The sequence below is a fragment of the Callorhinchus milii genome, unplaced genomic scaffold (assembly GCF_018977255.1).
Source record: "Callorhinchus milii isolate IMCB2004 unplaced genomic scaffold, IMCB_Cmil_1.0 Scaffold12, whole genome shotgun sequence".
NCBI classification, from domain to species: Eukaryota; Metazoa; Chordata; class Chondrichthyes; order Chimaeriformes; family Callorhinchidae; genus Callorhinchus; species Callorhinchus milii.
Window position 1 is genome coordinate 6,036,938 of NW_024704753.1, and position 19,560 is coordinate 6,056,497.

The 19,560-nt window shown below is 37.1% G+C and overlaps 1 protein-coding gene across 1 annotated transcript in view; it reads left to right on the top strand.

Annotated features, from left to right (window-relative positions):
• The window catches only part of lrig1 (leucine-rich repeats and immunoglobulin-like domains 1), a 51,301-nt gene that overhangs the window by 15,400 nt on the left and 16,341 nt on the right, over positions 1-19,560 (top strand). Inside the window, exons 2-8 of the mRNA XM_007895194.2 lie at positions 6,843-6,914; positions 7,763-7,837; positions 14,191-14,328; positions 14,784-14,927; positions 15,578-15,721; positions 16,182-16,325; positions 16,685-16,828. Coding sequence (XP_007893385.2) covers positions 6,843-6,914; positions 7,763-7,837; positions 14,191-14,328; positions 14,784-14,927; positions 15,578-15,721; positions 16,182-16,325; positions 16,685-16,828 — 861 coding nt within the window. The remainder of the gene's footprint in view (positions 1-6,842; positions 6,915-7,762; positions 7,838-14,190; positions 14,329-14,783; positions 14,928-15,577; positions 15,722-16,181; positions 16,326-16,684; positions 16,829-19,560) is intronic.

Sequence of the window (19,560 nt, forward strand, 5' to 3'; positions counted from 1 at the left end):
TTTTACCAAATTGGCCCATTACTCATAACTGGTGGAGGTTAGAATATGTCCTAAATATCAGGCAACTTTTCTTTCAGACTTTTCCCCTGTTTCTACTGTTTTCTAGGTTAGACTGGTAAATGGTGGTTTTGGCACATGTGTATTAAAGTAAGCAACTGAGCATCCAGAATAGAGTGGCAGTTGCAGAACTGGTTTAGCTTGCAACTCTTAAAAACAAACTGTCCCTCTGTTTACCTAATAGTACGTAGGTACCTGGTTGTTAGTTGATTGGCGATTGCTTCTCCCTTTTTAAAAAAATTATTTGGTCACTCAATCCACAACTGTTTGTGGGACACTGCTTTGCACAATTGGCTGCTGCGTTTCGCCCACAAACTATATAGTCAATTTACTTTACAATATGCTCTGTGAAGCAGTTTGAGACATATTAAGGTGCTATATCAATTGCAAGGAGTATTCTTATTCTCCGATCTCAGACAGTAAAAACTGCTAGAACTATATTATACTATATTATATTTCATTCCATCATGCAAATCTTCTACATAAAATGGTGACTGTGATAATTGCTGCAGAAATATTGAAATCTGCCATAGAGTTCTTTTGCATTTATTAGGTTAGCAACTGAAAATACAAAAATCTAAGATAATGGATTCAGGCAGCATGACAATAGCAGATTACAACATAAAACACAGGAAATCTGTCATTTTAGGATGGTTTCTGAAATTTTTGAATTTAATAGTTTAAAATTAGATTACCAAACTAAGTTAATAAAGGAGTAAGATAATGTGCTACTCTAGTAGTAAATGTGCTTCTCTTCACACTGCCCTTCTCTCCCTTAGTTTTTAACTATTAGGCAGGTTCATTCGCAACCATACTGCTTCAATCCATCGTTATCCTAAATAGTATCTGGATCTGTTGATTGGAACAAAAAGCTAGAAATTGTACAATTGTTCAACAACAACAACTTGCATTTATTTTGTGCCCCTCATGCTGGACAGCGTCTCGGAATGCTTAACGGTGGCAGAGCCCGATGCTGAGCCAAAGGGAGGGGAAAGGTGACTGTAGGCACGGTCGAAGTGGAAGGTCTTCAAGTGAGACCTGAAAATGGGGAGGAGTGGGGGCAAGGCAAAGGGATTGAGGGAGAGTTCCACAGCTTTGGGGCATAGTGGCTGAAAGCACGACCACCAATGGTGGGGCAGATGGTCCAGGGACAAGGAGGAGGCCTGAGCCGATCAAGTGGAGGCAGCGGGTAGTAGTGTAGGGGGAGAGCAGGTTGGAGAGAGAGGGGGTTGCCAGGGGGTGAAGGGATTTAATTATTTAATAATCTTCAAATCAATCCTCTCTGTACTGAGCCAGTGCAGCTTGACAAGTCTAGTACTCGTATTTGAATGTTCAACCATCAAAATTTGAATATTTGTTCATGCGTTGGAGCTAAAGCCCTATCTTAGTTTGGCAGACCAAGCTCAAACTGTTCCATACATTTTTTGGCCAATTTAGAGCACTCTGCATTGCTGTCTGTCTGTCCCATCGGTGTTCTGAAAGATGGTACGAAAATAAGAAAACATTTGATTGCCATAAAAAGCTTCTTGATTTATTATTCAAGTGTATCTTGTATACTGCAATCTATTGTGAAGATTGAAAAATCAAAATTTGTTCCTGGTGAAATTTTTTTTATCAACTGGAGAAATGCAGAAATCTTAAGAGTATTCAAACCAAGCAGAATTCCATGCATGACACCTATACATGGAAATTCCAGAGATGTTTATTGGAATGGAATGCGCACTGTCACTCTGGAGGGATGTATCCTGCTTACCTAATTCTGCAAAGTATTAGGCACAGTTCGGCAAGAACTGGGGCATGGGGACCAGTGAATGGTCTGCCCTTTCAAGTTCCTCTAATGAGTCAGCCTGATTGTGCTGTCATCTCCAGTGCCCTGGAGGACCGGTGAAAGGGTAATGTGCTTAGTTGAAAGGTGTAGTTTCCAATGGTTGAAGAATGATGGATTAAAAAGCTAATTCAAAGAAACTGTCAAGTAAACATGTTTAGATTAGTGCTTAATTTAAACCCATGAAACTGGTAGAAGCTTTGTATAAAAATGTATATCAAAGACAAATTGTTTTATTAACGCTGATTTCTTCTTTCCTGTGTTGTTGTGAATGGTTATTTTCTTGGTTATCATTACTGGTAAAGATTAAGCTTGTTTTATATTGAGACAGCCTTGAAAGCAGTATTGCTCCTTTTAAGTTGATTTGGAACTTTTTAGTTGCTGCAATTCCATCGTAATGAATTCTATGAATATATGCAAGTTCTGATATTCTCAGCATTTGTGTCCCAAGAAGCAGTAAGCCTTTGCAATCTGTTATGCTCCTGTAAATTGTTTGGAATGTTTGTTTGGATATGATTATGGGGAGTGAAGGAAACATCTCTTAATTTGTCTCAGTTTATGTTTTCAGTAAATTGCCCAATAAAATTGAAACATTTTTAGGAAACAGGAAACAATGAACCAGTATCCTTTTGATTATCAACCACATCTACCCCATCTATCTCTCCTCACCATATCCCTCAAATACATTTCCTTAACTTTTCATAAATTAAATTCCTGATATTGTTCCTGAATTCATCATTATTGCTCGATCACTACTGTTTCAAGCTCAAAGATGACCAAACTGCACACAGTTTGCAGGATTAACAGTCCCTGTTCAGTTAATGTCTTGTTTGGATATGCAACCTTACTTGTCTTTTTTTTAACTGAAGCCAAGCACTGATGCAATGGTTTCGTATATATTATTCCACAATAACCCTGAGATAATTTTCTTGGTCGGCATGCTGTTTTCTTGGTAGAATAAATGTTCCATTTAGCCAATGTTCCCTTTTGTTTTCTTGTCCCATTGGTTTTAGACTTACCCATATTGAAATACATTTTGGCCCAGTTACTTTTTTAAAAAAAATCCAGTTTCATCTTAATCTGATTTCACTGTTGCTCATTATTAGCTCTGGCTTCTATCTTGGACCATCTGCAAATGTGAAGATTTAGCTTACAATATCCACATACAACTTACAAGTTAATCACACTAAAAATAGCCAAAGAACTAAAGGCCCAACACCTGCTCATAATATTTTTCCAGCCTGAAAAGTTCCCATTTATGGTTACTTTTTTTTACTGTTTTAAAGCCAATTATCTGTCCAGAAACATACTTTTATCCAATTTCTGTAACTCCTTACCTTAGCCATAAATTACAGATGTGGAACCTGGTTAAAAGTTTTCTCAGAAACATGTTGCATACCCTTATGGCCTTTGGATCCTAGATCATCTGCTTCCTCCTTATTTACAAATTGGGTTTTATTGTTGCTGATTCAATAAAAAAAACTTTTTTAAAAAAAGGTTTAAAAAAAATCAATGTTGGATAGAGGTAGGATCAGACTCAACTCTGAACCCCTCCATAGGTAGAGTCTGGTAGTACTCACTGCTTAGTCGAGTGTATGTACTGACTGTTTGGTCAAAATACTGAAGATTTATTTGCATTCGTGAAACCAGACTTGAGTATGAGTCACTTGCTACCTTTACAACAACAACTTGCATTTATATGGTCCCCTTCACATGGGGTAGCACCATGGAGCACTTGACAGTGGCGGAATCTGACCCCAAGCCAGGGGGGGAGGGAAGGAGCGGTGACTGTAAGTACAATCAAAAAGAAAACTTTTATCATAACCAAATGCATAAATTAACTTTGTGCATAGATTTGCAGTCACAAAGGGCATCATTATTAAATAATAATCATGTGAGAAGGAAGTCTCAAAGCCTTTTACGAGATATATTATAAAGTGTGACTGTGTTTTGTAGGTGAAAATGCCCACAAATACGTTGCCATAAGGATTTTGACCATTTATTTTCGTAATGGTTTTAATCCATTTGTGCAAGAATGCATTTTGCTGGACACCTCTCCTGTTTTCTCAACTTGCTACTTATTACAATTGTGCTGTGTCTGTCCTTTTTTTAAAAAAAGAGTTCCAAGCTTCTGTGTATTTACCTTTAGTCTCTAAAGGTGTTTTATTGTTTGTCGGTTATTGCTCTGACTCACCCTTTTGTATTGGCAATAAAAGTGGGATTGTGAGTGGTGAAAGCGTTTGATGTTTGCAGTTTTAAAGAAAGATAATAAAGTTTGGGAATTGAAACAACATTGAACTTTATTACACTTAACATTCCGACTTGCCAATGTCTGTATAGAACTGCGGCTGGAATACATTAAAGTTTTCTTAAAAGTACAGTGCATGCGTAAGGATCAAAGATGCTTCACGTTCTCCTGACGTGAAAGGCGCTACAGAGATGCAATCTTATGTTGTTATTAAACAGTATGTGTGGAAGTGGGAGAACTGAGCATTCGCCTGCCAAGTGAGAGGACTTGGGTTTGGTTCCCGGTAGGGCTAAATGTTGCGCAAGTTTCCTTACTCCACACACACGCCTGTTTACCAGCAGTAAGTAGGAACGCAGTTGTTAGTCGATTGGCAGATCGCTTTTCTGGGGGTAATAATTTCTTAAAAAATAATAATAACTTGAAACCAACAAAACACACAGTTGCTACACTTTACATTATATTCTGCGAAGTGCTTTTAGACTTCTCGACAACGTGATAAGGTGCTGTATCAAATGCAAAGATGATGAACCAATAATGCATTTTCCTAATTATGAATGCATATTTGGTTGATACCAATTTTAAGTTACGTCAAATGATCTCTACATTTCTATTTTAAAAGGAGTAAGAAAAGACTTAGTGTTCATTTGGATTTTATATTCTGTACTTCAGTATAATATGCATGTTGTATAAGTAACTTGGCAACAGAACACAATCTGTTCAGAAACCCCTCAAATTGTGATATTGGTGATTGGTTGAGAGAGTTAGCACTTCCTTTTTTTTGTTTAGTTGAATGCAGCTTCAATCTTTGTAAAAATGTGACTTCATCAACTTGTGACGCATTCTTTGGATCTGTGCCCTTGAAAATTATGAAGGGATTAGTGTAAATGTATTGTCTTTTCTGCATTATGATGTCAAGGCTAGCTTGATGAGAAGGGTTAATCTTTTTTAAAGATAGGCTCTTTGATGTGGTTGGAAAACTCCTCCTGCTTTATCTTTTTTCCACTCCTTCTTCCTCCTTGTTACAGATAGAGTAAGAACTTTATTACCACACCTGTACCTGTGATGTGAGATATTGCTGTCCTTGAGGTGATTTGGAAAGATACTTTGTTGGTAGACTGAACAGTTAATCCTTTGAATCTGATAATGGAAATAAAATGGGCAGTACAAGATTGCAACCTAGCCAATGATATTTGCTCCAGCCCCCAGACTTCATCAATTTATTTCAAAGGGTGTGCAAAATATTGTTTTCCAGGGATATTAATATTAAAACAAAAAAGGGACTGCTATAAATCGATTGACTGACCATTCATTGCTAGCTTCCTACAAATTGAAATGGTTTGTTTGCTATATATAAACCAATAGTAATATAAAAATGAGGACATTGTTAAATAGAAAATGCTAAATGTTACCCTTATGGTTCGTTGATTGTTTCACTACTGCATGTATCTACAGATTTGTGTAAGGCTGCAAGTAAATTCTACCTTATATATTGTAATAAATCTATAGTTTTTCAATAACTATTCTCCGAGTTCAACACCCTATTCAGTCGGGTTTTGTTGAAGCAGGAATGCTGCATGTTGGGTATTCTTGCCCAGAAAACCAAGTATTCATCTTTTACACAGGTTAAGGTGGAGAATTTCTGTAGTGTTTACCAGTTGGTCAGTGCTCCAGCCTAGCTTTGTTCCTGAATGGTAAAGTCGTCATGATAATAGGTGACAAAGTGTTTGATGGCAGCTGAGGTTTGCTGTAAAGTGATCTTATTCCAATGTTCCTCCTCGTGGAAAGATGTGGAATAATTAGCAGGATTGATGTTATTTGTGCATGCTTACTTATCTTTGAACAAAGGAAAACATTAATTATATAATTCAATGTAATATCTGAAGGTTTTGTTACAACAATTCTGTTTGGTTTGTTAATACAGTTCTAAGATTAATTTTTAATTTGTGCTGTAATTGTTTAAAAAAGACGTCTTGTGTGAAGGAGGACTGATAACTGTGTCCAGTCGTGCAGATGTGAGTTGGGTTTTCTGAATAATTCTATCAAATCCTCCTCCATATTACTCATTTTAGCGTTCATTGTAAATTATTACAGGGTACTTTTTTTTGCATGTGGTACGTGTACACAGTTCAACTAGGTTCATATTTCCCATGCATATTTTGCTTAGTTCTTACAACATGAAAGAAAAAAAGATGTGCTGTTTGACTGTCGTCCCTTTGTTCTTGCCTAACTAAAACACTCTTTTTACACGAAAGGAAATTATTGTTGAAATGTGAATTACATTTTTACATTATAGGCAATGTCATTTTCTATGTGTCTTAGAGTACTTTAGAAGATATACAGAGAACAACAATTGCTGAGTGTTTTAGTTGTGCATTTGAAATTGCCTTTAATGCTGGAATGCACAGTACTGTAGTTGTATCTATCGTAGCCCAAGAATATTGAAAGACTAATTGGACAGCTGATTACAAACAAATTTCTAGTAAACGCCTACAGCAGATTATTCTGAAACAAACAGAATATCCTTAAAAAATAAGAATTACTCCATTTGTCTGAACTGTTTGGCTTTCTCTACATACAACCAGCATAGTACGATTTCTAATGTTCTTGTGAAACTTTTTCATTTCACAATTAAATTGATGAAAATAAAAAATATTGGTGAAGACTTCTGTATTAAAATGCAGTGTGCTAATTCTAGTGTTTTTCCTTTTACAGGAACCTGAGCTACAATAAGTTGGTATCAATTGATCCCTCTGTCTTTATAGAGCTGCCCAACCTCCGTGAAGTGTAAGTATATATATATATATATAATGCCTTTAATATTTTTAAAGGAGAATACTTGGATTTGCTCAGTATGGAGTCAGCTCTGAAATTTCCCTTGGGCCACTCATTGCCTATTTAATATTCCTTGCTAGTTTTGCTGATATAGCTCTTTATATGGATTAACTTTAGCAGTAGTTAATTTAAATAAATTAACTTGATGTAAACTTGCAGAAAATTAAGAGAGCTGGATAAACGTTGTCCAACTGTTAACATACCTGGTAATGGCTTGCCTGCTACTGAAATTACTTCATTTTTTTAAAAGAAGTTTATAAATTGGTTTCAAGTTATCAAAAAATAATTTATATAAGTCAAGCAGGGGAAATCAAAAATCATCTCACATGGGAGCTTGGTTTGGAAATTAGCCAAAATAAATAAAAATATTCATTGACCTCTTCTCTATTCCATACGATTAGTCCCTGGCCTTCCTGTATTTGTCTTCGGGGTTGGGTGGAAGTGTTTGATACAAATTAGTTCTTAATGTCACTTTTGTAATATTGGCAATGTTCACTTGTCGAGCAATACATTTCCAGTGAAATGAGAAATGGGTTCCTTTTTCGCCATCTATTTGCTCTTCAATGTCAACTTTAAATGTTTGCGGTGAAACTCTTTCTTTGAATAATGTGCTTTGAATATGCATTCGAAAGGGAATAAGATATATTGGCAATTTAGAGTAGATGTATTTTGATACACACTGGATCATATAGCACATGGCTTATACCAGGGAATTTTTAGGAGTTCAGACCTGCAGGTGAGAAGGCAGGGAGCCAAGGAGGACAGCTTGTTTTCACAGTTTGTATCTATTTCGCTTACAGGCGCCTGGATCACAATGAGTTGACTATGATTCCCGAGTTAGGAGCTGCTTCTGCCCATCTTATCTCCCTTTATCTGTGAGTATTTCTAACTGTTGTCATTTCAATATGTTATTGAACCATTATATAATCTGTCATTTTTAGTTAAATGCATATTTTAATTAAATGGAGTAACTATAAAATGCAAACCATATTTTAAATTGTTCCCTACATAATTACATTGCAAATGATTGGAAACCTTGGATTTATTTTAAAATTTTTCTTGTGTAACTTTAAAATGCAAGTGTTTTTTGACACCATTGTCCACTCTGTCATCCACTCTGTCGTGGAGTCCTGTATTGTCTCCAAAACCAAAAAAAACACTCTATTATCCTCCACCACCTCTCCTCTGACCTCATCCTTCATAGTCCTTCATAAGTCCTGTCCTTGACTGGTTCAGTTTCTTACCTTTCACACCTTCTCCACTTTGTCTTCACAAACGGCTTCACCTCCAGCTCCCGCACTGTCAGGTTCACAGTTCCTCAGGGCTCTGCCCTTGGTCCTCTCCTCTTCAACATCTACATACTGCGTCTTGATGACATCATCCGCAGACATGGGGTCAACTTCCTCATGTATGCGGATGACACCCAACTCCATCTCTCTGCCTCCACCCACTGCTCTTCCGACAGAATGTCTATCAGACACCAAGTCCTGGATGAGAGCTAATTTTCTCCAGTTGAATGTCAACAAGAGCAAGGCCCTCCTGCTTGGCTCCTGTCACTGCCTCCACACCTTGGGCGCTGACACCATCACCATCTATGGAAGCATACTCTACCTCCCTGAGCCAGTCCAGAACCTTGGCATCTTGTTTGACCCTCAACTGTCCTTTCTACCTCACATCCTTGCCATGACCCACTCTGTCTCTCCTCTCGCCCCCCCCCCCCCCCCCCCACTATCTCCGCAACATTGTCTGGCTCTGCCACTGCCTCTCCCCTCAGGCCGTTGAAACTCATCCAACCATTTATTACATCTAGCCTCGACTCCGCCACCTTCCTGCTTGTCAGCCTTCCCACCTCTTCCCTCCACAAGCTGCAGATCACTCCGAACTTTGCAGCTCGAGTCCTCTCCTGCACCAGACTCCGTGTTCCTATCACCCCCACCCTCGCCCTGTTCCACTGGCTCCCCATCCACCAGAGGTTAGAGTTCAAAATACTCATCCTCTCTTTCAAAGCCCTCCACAGCCTTGCTTCTTTTACCTCTGTGACCTGCGAATGCTATATCAACCTGTCCACTCCCTCCACTCAACAGGCTCTGGCCTGCACCACGTCCCCTGTCTGGTGAATAAAAGGGAAATCTGTGCCAGTGTGCAGGTGCCTTGGGTAGGTAGCTTTGAACTGTGTCCACAGAGTTGCCTCTTTAAACTGTGCAATTTATGCATACATTGGCTGATTTTACTCTTTATATTTTTTGCAAGCTGCTTAACTTAAGCTGCACCCTTGAAGGTGTGCTTGTATTTAAATCTGTTCTCTCACCTATTTTTATTATCGTTAAATGAATACGTGGGATGAAAGGAACTTGGCACAATAAGTATATTAATAATGTTGCTGATTTTGTTTGCAAATCCAAGATTTACCATACCAGTTTCTGTACTAGAGATGCCAAGAATACTGCCCCATTTTATTAACCGTTTGATGATTAACTTCATTCTACCAGTGATTAGTTTTTGTAGAATGAAATTTGGAAAGTATTCATCACACACTTGTGATTCTAATTCATTTCTTACTATTCTCTTATGTGTTCCTTACTTTCTTCCCAACTATATTTTCTCTTTCTTCCCCCACCCCCAATTATACTTCCTTTGTTCCCTTTCTTTTACTTGGAATCTTGCCAATCTTGAACTTTGGACTATTTTCAGTCTTTATTATTCACACATGCCACCTCCAACAAGGATCACTGGATAGTAATCAAGGGTGGGAACCATGGCCCGTAATGTTTTCCCTCTTAACCTTTCTAACCGAGGTATGTTAAGAGACAAAGTTTTTTAAAATTAAAAATAGTTAATTGGACCCTTTTATGGTTTTCTAATGCTGTTAGCAGATTTTAAATAATAAAAGTGTAATAAATATTTGGTATTGGTTACCAGAGCTCAGTGTTTGCTCTTATCATTCTTACATTAAATGAGCTCTCCTCATCCTCATCATAAAATTAATAATTGCACCACATTTGCTTTGACAATAGAATATATTCATTATTGGTTCCAACAATGTAATAGAGGCATAATGCTTCCTTGGAAATCCAATAAGTGCATGTAACTATAGTATTCTTGAAGATTCTCTCAAAATAACTGAACTGTGTTCACTGCGTATGCTGTTGTGCTAAAGAATCTAAGATGAGGCTTGTGCAATTTTTTAAAAAAAGAGTAATTACTCTACTGATCAATCTAATTATATTGTAATTAAGGAGTGATGCAGGAGATAAGAGGTTTGCCTGATGTAATACATTTGATTACTTTAGCACTTAAATTGACTTATGTGGAGATTAAGTGCAATGGAGGCTGCTGCTTTAAAAGTGAGCGCTGATTGATGCATGCTTTGGCACAGGTGGAGAAAGCAAAATCAATTGTGTTTGAGTCTACCATTCTAATTACCTTGGATGGGTTTATTAGAGTTACAGTGCTGTAATTACTTGCTATTTACAAGTCGTTTAAAAAGTTCACCATTTCAGAAATGCTTTTGTGACAAAGTGAAATGATTGGTCTTTGAAATTCCACTTTGTGTTCAGATGGAGGAAACCCTACAATTCATGCATTCAGACAGTGTTCATGATTAATTTTTGTGTTAGGCCTCTTTCTTCCCCTCTTTTTTATTCCCCTACCCCCTCATTCCCATTGCTCTATTTTCTATGTCCTTTCACATTTTGTTGTCTCAATGTGATGGAAATTGTTTTGCAACTATTACCTTGGGTCAAATTTATTGCTCTGCACCAAACGTAGAGTTGGAACACCCAATTTGAGGGTTTGATTTCAAGCCACCACTTCTCCCATTTATTTCTGTCTAACTTCATTGGACAATGTTTGCTAGTTCTCTGCCAAGCTGCTAGATAGAGCACTTTGTGGTTTAAAGCCATTATATTTTGGGCACTAATGAAGAAGAAAACCATAGTGATGGATAAAGCAAGAGAGGATCAGGCGCCAGGTACAGAAGAAAATTAGACTAGAACTGCTAACTCAGATCTCACACTTTTGTGATTCGGCTTCACTCAAGACAGTGATTTACCAACTGAAACATTGGAGAAGATAATTTGTGTTTTTCAGAATTTATTTTGAAGCTTAGTGAAATCGATTTGGTAAGTTTAATTAAACCTACTGAATAATTGTAATTTGTAAAAGAAAACCCTTATGCCACCACTACATCTAATTCCAGTGCTCCACATTTCCATGGGCAGAATTCTTAGACTTCTGAAATTTGAAAAATAGCTAATTCAAAGCATTTTGAATACTTTCAAAGGTTTTAAAAAGCGCTGCTTACAGAGAAGGGTAACTTTAGGTGAGTTTGGAGTTAATAGTAAATGGGCTTCTGTCATGTTGGAAGTGAGTATATGAACTTCAAGAAGGCAGTTGGCAAAATTGTTCTAAGAAAACAATTGCATTCGCAAAATTTTCCATCACTTCTTCCCTGAATATACAGTTGGTATTCAGTGTCTAAGAAGAACAAAATTCAGTCCACAAGAGGTTGTTCCCAGCATCCTAAGAGAGAGAAAGAGGGGGAGGGTAGAATCTACACATAATAATGTTATGACAAATGTACAGCTGCCTTCCATTATTTCTCAAATTTTATTTGGTGTTGCTGTACTGGGCTTAGACAACAACCGGAAGCTGAGACAACAGCTGCTGTGAAATTTCACGGGCACAATGCAGTAAACTTATTACATATGGACAACTTGTCCAGTGCCAGACATGTAGGATGATGTCACCAAATCAGGCATTGAGAATGTATCTGACTCTATATCCAGAATACACTATGCTCATTTCTTTTACCACATGTTCTTAAACCACAAATTGCAAGTGGGTGCAGTACGTTTAACTAGCAATTTCTGTGAGCATTCGCATTAGCTGTTGGTCTTAGATATGTTTTTCCCTGTGAAGTAACCCTTCCAGTTTAGAAAGGAAATCTTTGAGCGTCAGTTAATATCTCAAGAGGTATGCATTTTATAAAAGGAAGTAGTAGGTAACAATAAAATGGTAATCTTTCATAAGAATGTAGTCCTTCCTCATCATGTAAAAGTTTGAGGATTTCCCAGACTGAAAATCTTGATTGCTTTAAACCTCATACTATTGGGCGGTTTATATTGTGTGCAGATTTCTTGTACTGTAATCCAAATGGCAACAAGCAAGAAAATCTTTATTCAAAGATTAGTCAATGTTATTTGGCTATAATATATTGCATTTAAGTGTAGTTGAAAAGATTTGCAAGATGGTAATGTAATTTTTTAACAGATAAGTGTCCTGTTTTCTGTGGCAGAGATTTGTTGTACAGGCCCAGCTGGATTTGTGCAGAACCCAGTTGCAATTGTGCATTACATATTTTCTCACTGTATTCAATTCTTCTTAACAAAGAAGCAGTCAGTATCAATAGTTAAACGGGCCCTCTATATCAGGAGGAGTGTGAAATACTGCACTAGCTTGAAAGTACAGCTGCAATGCAGAAAACCAACAGCTGAAATGATATAAACCACCTGGAAACCACCAAATATCTCACTAAATAATTCTGATTGCCAAAGTATTTCTGGGTTAAATTTTCTGCTGGGAAAATACTGGTGAAAGAGAAGGGGGAGGACTTCACAAAGAGATCTAAAGTATAACTGATTGTTTACCTGCAGGCTTCTAGAGAGTAAAATGTCATTGTTTAAACTACATTATAAATGGAATATTCCATTATAAGCATACTGTGGATGACCAGTGGAATTCCACCTTACCAGTTTATTTTAAGTAGAGCTAATTATGCTTGGATGTGTATCTGCAAAGAAACATAATTGAAAAGGAAATGTATGTTTCAAGAAACCATATCTATTTTGCTGACATGAGCACAATTAAAGTATAAGTTTGCTCTACTTCCTTCTGAGAATGAGCACCTGTTCTGCAAGTTCAAATAAGACCTTCACAACAAATGAACATTGTTATTAGTTTACAAACCTGAATCTGACATTTATTTTGAACAATAATCAGTTAATAATTCTCCCTGTTTAATTTGGAAAACATTAGCAAAAATATTTTTTTTAAAATAAGGTGCAAACCCATCTACTGATCTTATTATCAAACAGCACATGTAGAAAATTGCCAATATTGAAGAAGCATGTACTCAGGCAGGAGATTCGAAAGAGCAAATTTTACATTTTAAATCAAATGGCTCTGCCAAGAGATTAGACTGTAATAAAATAATTATTTGGACAAAAGTACCGCCTGTTATTTCCTGACTGAAAGGTTCAAGATGAGGATCTGTTCTTAGTTCGTTTGTAGATTACAAAGAACTTTTAATCTGGTAGATTTTCCGTTGAACCGCTCCTATTTCCTTCCTATTTGGCTTTCCACTTCTGTGAATATTCCATTACTATTTGAGAAGTCGTCCAGCTTTGGAATTCTCTGTATTGTGCTTCAAGTGGCCAGGAGCTGTATTTTGTACAGTTTGTATTTTTAAATACAATTCATAATATATTGCAAACTAAACTGAAAGACTGATTACTTTTCACAACAGACATCATATTAATAATTGTACATTAATTCTATGGAATCTGTTCATTTGGAACACGATCCTTCTGATAGGACTTTGATTTGGATTTGGCCTAGCTCTCTTATCATCTAGAGTCTTGATCAGTAAATGGTTGTGTAGACTTGCCGAACGTTTCCAGCTTTTGCTCCCACGCATATGTTTTTCTCTTTTCTCTACATTGCTGCTATGTAGGACTGGCTGAAGAAATTGTAGTTTTTGGCCATATGCGATAGTGTTATTTCTCAGCTTTTGCCAGATTTCTTTAGCCTCATGCTACAATTTGAAGGGGGAAATTGTTGAGTGGGTGACAGTCATAGCCATTTTTCTCTTATCTGGAACTAATCCACTTTATTGGTTGACACCCACAGAAATACAATACAATGCGAATGTACATTTTATGTAGCAGCTTTCACGTTGGGAGCATGTCCCAAGATTCATTGAATCGCAGAAAACGTAGTCTTGATGCCTCATCGTATGCAGTGATGAACTACCACGTGTGCTTCATTGAATTACGTGTGCACAATGTAGATTTTTGATTAAATCTGATTTTATACAGTTTGCATGCAACTCGAACTTTGTTTAAGTCATTAAATGTTATGGTCCCGACTGATATGACTTACGAGATTTACTGTATTGAAGTATCTCTTTGCAGAAGTTGTATTTGCTAAATTACATTTTCCATTTCAGACACCACAATAAGATCCGCAGCATTGAGGCAAATCATCTAAAGCTCTACAAATCCCTAGAAACACTGGACCTCACCAACAATGAAATAACCGAAATCCGAAATAATTGCTTTACACAAGGACTTAAAATAAAAGATTTGTGAGTATCGCATACCACTATTTAAGTATAGAGCAAGGAAATGTTGATCATTTGTAGCCGGACAGAAAATTCTACTTCTGGTCAGTTTTATGTGTTACAAATCAGCCTGCAAAGTAGTCGTCTTGATTCTTCTCCCTACCCCCCACCCCAAACTAGAGGGAAGCTCAGCCATTTGCATTGCTTTACTGAGTTGTGTCGAGTTGCAAGACAGTCTCTTCCATATAAGGCAGAAATAATGTGGAATAATGCTCTCGACTAAATTTGAAGGGCACTATATAAACGCAGGTTGTTGTAAATTAGCTTGAGGTGATATTTTTATTACTGGAACTTAGTTTGCAGAAGTTGCCAATTGTAGAAGATGGACACTAGCAATTTTTGAATTAGAATTTTGCATTATTTCTGTTTTCTGGGTTTGATAATTTGAACTATAATCTATAAATCTGCAATTTTTACAGGTATTTGGGCAACAACCGACTAAGTACTCTGGAACTTGGCACGTTTGACAACTTGTCAGACTCTTTACAAATTCTTCGGCTAAGCAAAAACCGTATTGCACATCTTCCAGCAAAGGCATTCAAGTTACCACACCTAATACAGTTGTAAGTAGAAAATCTGGGCCTCTTGCGCGGTACTTCGGTTTTGTTCACAAGTGGACAAGGAAAACCTTGAATAATTGTGATAAGAATTTGAGGTGTTTTTAATTGTTTCATTCTAGGATTTCTGGGATTAGTGCTATTATTGAAGTGTTGACCACTGGGAGATTTGCATGAGTGCTTCCTAAATCTTGTAATACTTGCAGCGACCAGAGGGAAAATAAAACTCACAGTGGCTCCACTAATGACCGAACAAAAGCCGCCTTTCTCCTTCTGGCTGGTACTGCATTCCCCACAGAATCTAAACATGCCACTATCTCTTAATAAAAGCATCGTATTCACATCTGTTCCTGTTGATCAAGCAGTGTTTAGGTTGAATGAGAATGATACTCAAGGGATCAAATTACGAGGCACTTGTGAGTAACATGGTAAATGACACAGGTGAAAGACAAAGAAATATCTGTCGAGTTCGAAGAGACTTTGATATCAGTTTCATTTCCTCCAGGTGTAGATAATGAAAGAGATAATGCCACTGTTTTGAAAATCAGCCTATTATCTCTGAAGCTAGCAGTTTTATATTTATCAGACAGGATAAAGCAATAACGAGTGGAAACAGGCTTTAAATAATGTTTTTTGTGTGTGTTTTTTTGTTCCAGAGAGCTGAACCGAAACCGAATCCGTCTCATTGATGGGCTAACATTTCATGGACTAGACAGCTTGGAAGTGCTTAAACTGCAGCGGAATAATATCAGCAAACTCATGGATGGTGCTTTCTGGGGCGTTGCCAGGATGCAAGTTCTGTAAGTCACTTGTGGAAACCACATCACAGATGTTTCAGATACAGAACTCAAAACCTGGGTTGAAACTCCAATACCAAAATGCACAAGGGATGAATTATTTGAAGTGCCACCCTTTGGATAAAACATTAAATCAAGGTCCCATGTTCTGTTCTGGTATTTCAGGTGGATTGTTATTATCACACATTACTATTTTTGAACAAGTGTAGGACATTCACCTAGTCAATGTTCCTTCATCCAAAATTCACTGGGGGAAAAAAATACATTTTCTGCTAAATTTGCTCAATTCTGTAGAAGCTTGGAAATAAACATGAACTTTTCAGACTGGATATTGTTGCTACTTTTATAAAGGCATATTCTTAACTTTCTGGGGTGTGCATTAACAAGGCCAAATGATTTAGCTGTCATCTTTTTAAAGATGGTTTGGTCTGTCATTCTTAATTTTAATATTGATCTTTTTTAGGCATTTGGACAATAATAACTTGAATGAGGTGACCAGCGGCTGGCTTTATGGGCTATCTTCTCTGCAGCAGCTCTTCCTAAGCTATAATTCTGTCTCCCGAATAAACCCTAATGCCTGGGGATTCTGCCAGAAGCTAACAGAACTGTAAGTGTTGTGATGCATTTGTTTTAAAACTTTTTTAGACATAGAATGTTTGAAATATTATTAGAGATGCTAGACAAATTTAAAATAAAGACTGTGCACATGCATGGAAGTCATAAGGTTGTTTATAACATGTCAATTTGACATGCTCAATTGGTAGTAATGTGCTTTATTCCAATTATATCTGTAGTACAAGGTACCATCTCCTGGAGCATTCACCAAGTTAGCTGAACGTCTTCTTTTTTGTACCCATAGCTTTTGGGTATCAATGGTTCAGACTTGTTTATAGTGATGAGGTAAGTATTTTACAGGTGTTCATGGAAATTATTTGATGATTTTATAAAAAGCTTTGTTTTGCTTAGGAATCTTTCCTACAACAACCTGATGAGATTAGATGAGGGAAGTCTTGCGGGTCTAAGTGGGTTACAGATTCTCCGTTTGAGCCACAATACAATAAGCCATGTTGCTGAAGGTGCGTTCAAGGGACTCAAAAACCTACGAACACTGTGAGTATCAAATAATAAATAAACCACCAGTTCATGTTGCCTGCCTCTTGAATCGTACTAGCCTGAATAAATCTGATTGCATGTGGATGATAAACTTTGGAATAATTTGCAGGCAATACATATTTTGACAGCTATTTAAATAATGTACTTTTTAAATTCAGGAAGTCCCGCTTGCATTCTTGCACTTTCAACAACTTTTTTATGAACTGTAGTTGGTTGGGAGGGTGAGAAAAGCAGTTCACATATAGTATTTCTCCTTTGCATACAAAACTTCATGTTCTTACTGCTGTAAACTACCTTGAAGGAAAATCTGTACATTAATATTTGTGAATACAATTTGTTTTAAAAATCAGGTTGGCAATTCAAATATATTCTATGAAAATGTGAATGCAATAACAGGATTTATCAGCAAAATCCATTGAATCCAAAGCATGTGGTCCAGATATTTTATTTCACTGAATAATTTATTGCAATTTAATTTTAATTGTGAATTTGCAATAACATACAATATTCTACAATAACTATTTAACAGTGAAGTCATGTTGCAATGCGATGATTGAGATCCATAAAATCCCAACCCACAAAATAATTAGCCTTCGGTAGTCGGTTTTATTGAGCGTGCGCACAGCTAGCTGGTGGGAAGTGGGCTGATTGGCTGCATGCATATGCAATGAATCACAACTGTGTGCTGACTGAATCAGCCCAAGAAAAGTGCTTCTAACAGGGCTACATTATATTCTCTGCAAACTATGAAAAGCAAATATCATTAATTGGGATGGCATATATTTGCTACTCCTAAATAATGTGTTTTATAAATGTTATAGTTGGTTTGCAAGAAACATCTTAAGACTGAAAAATGATGTCTGAGAGTCACAAAGTTTAAACCTTTTTTCATTTTAATCTGAAAATCTGGGTTGAATTTTAAAGCCCTGTCTTAATTCTAGATTTCTCAGGAAGTTGCCGATTCTTGTCTTCAGTCACAAGATTATCAGAGGAAAAATTTTCTTTTAAAATGAGCCTAGGCAAAGAATTGTTTTCTTTCCTCTCCCATATTCTTTTCAGCCTCTCCCCTCCCCCCAAGTTGCAGACAGAAAGGTTATTTTCTGTTCCGTGGCTGCTTGCAGGAGACTATTAGACCGAAGTTTACTTTGTCCTTCCCAAAGCCCTAAGTACTGTAGTGTCCAGAAAGAGGTTGAATTTAGTATTTAGATTGTCCACTCATGGCAAAGTATTTAGGCTTTTCTAATCAATACAGAGAATTGTAATTAAATAAAGCAGCGGCCCCTAGGGTTTTGCACCTGGTGAAAGAGAAACGAGCATGCTTTAATTATCGACTATTGTTGTTGAGGATTGACGAGCCTTCAGTGGGTGTGAAACTGCTGAAATGCATAGCTATTCAAATAGAGGTCAAGCCTGGGGCTTCACATAGTAATGATTAACAAGCCAGCAGGCATTCAGGCCTAGCCAGCCAGCCAGCAAGAATAGGAAATTGCCAGCCAAGCCTGGAAGAGAAAGGAAGTAAATACAAAAAGAGCTGAAATCAAAGGTTTTGCTAGTTTGAGGAACATTTTTATTTTGTTTTACTTGACTCTCTGTTCTTTTCAAAAGATGACTTGTGATGAGCATGGTATTGCCTTTAAGTAGAATACATATCCGCTGTTTTAAAACCTTACAATTCGAGAATGAACGGCCCCAGAGAGAAAATTTCAGTATTCTACTGTGTACATGCTTTCACGCTGAATAACTAGTCAGCTTCTTTTAGCAGTTGGACCAAATGTTTATGGGGAAATACCAAATGAAATTTTCAACTGGTAAATGCTCATTTTTGACATTCATGTGTTTCAAAACGAATTCACTATGAATTAAATTTGTTTTCCAATGTCTGAGAAGATTTAGTTGGTTATCATAAATGTTTCCAACTAGATGTGTACATTGACTCAGTAGGTTTCCAATTGCCCTGTATGAAAACTGAATCCAATTTAAATGCACGCCATACACGTACATTCTCTATATAAATTTCAGCAAACTGCTCTTTCTTGATTTTGAGCGGAATCTTTCTGGGACCAAACAGGCAAGATTTATTTTACACAAGCATATGCAGGCAATAGTGGGTAAAATATTAATTGCACCTAACCTTTCCTGGGTTGTGTTGTTTTTATAGTGCGGCCCAGCCCTGTCGATATGTGCTTTCCTACATGAATGGTGTGTGGACTCCATTCATTGTGCATAGAATAGTCAGTTCCCGTGGTAAAAATGGCTGTATTCGAGTTTTTTAAATCTGCGATTGAATCAATTTGGAATCGAATCTATAAATATATACTCACTTTGTACCTGGGTTTTGTTTGGCCATAAATTTCCTTGTTCTAATTTTAGTTGTCTTTCTTCACTTGTTAGTCTCTATGTGCATGTAATGCACTTGCTTCCAGGTTTCTAAGTAATTAGGTGAATGTGAGCACAGCTTGGTTGACTTGTCTACTGATGTATGTAATTATCTGCTTTGTCCGATGGTGCAGCCCAGTTTGAGAGATCTCTGTTTTGAGATTCATAGGTGTTGATCCATGCCCTAGTACCTAATGCAGCTTATGAGCCTGTTTTTTTAAATACCTTGTCACAAAATATTCCTTGCCCTTTTTGCTTTCATGAATTATTTCTTGAAGTGTGGCGTTTTGCTTTACATCTATTGATGAATGGATATTTTTGAACAAATCCATTGCTTAGATGCAGCTTAATTC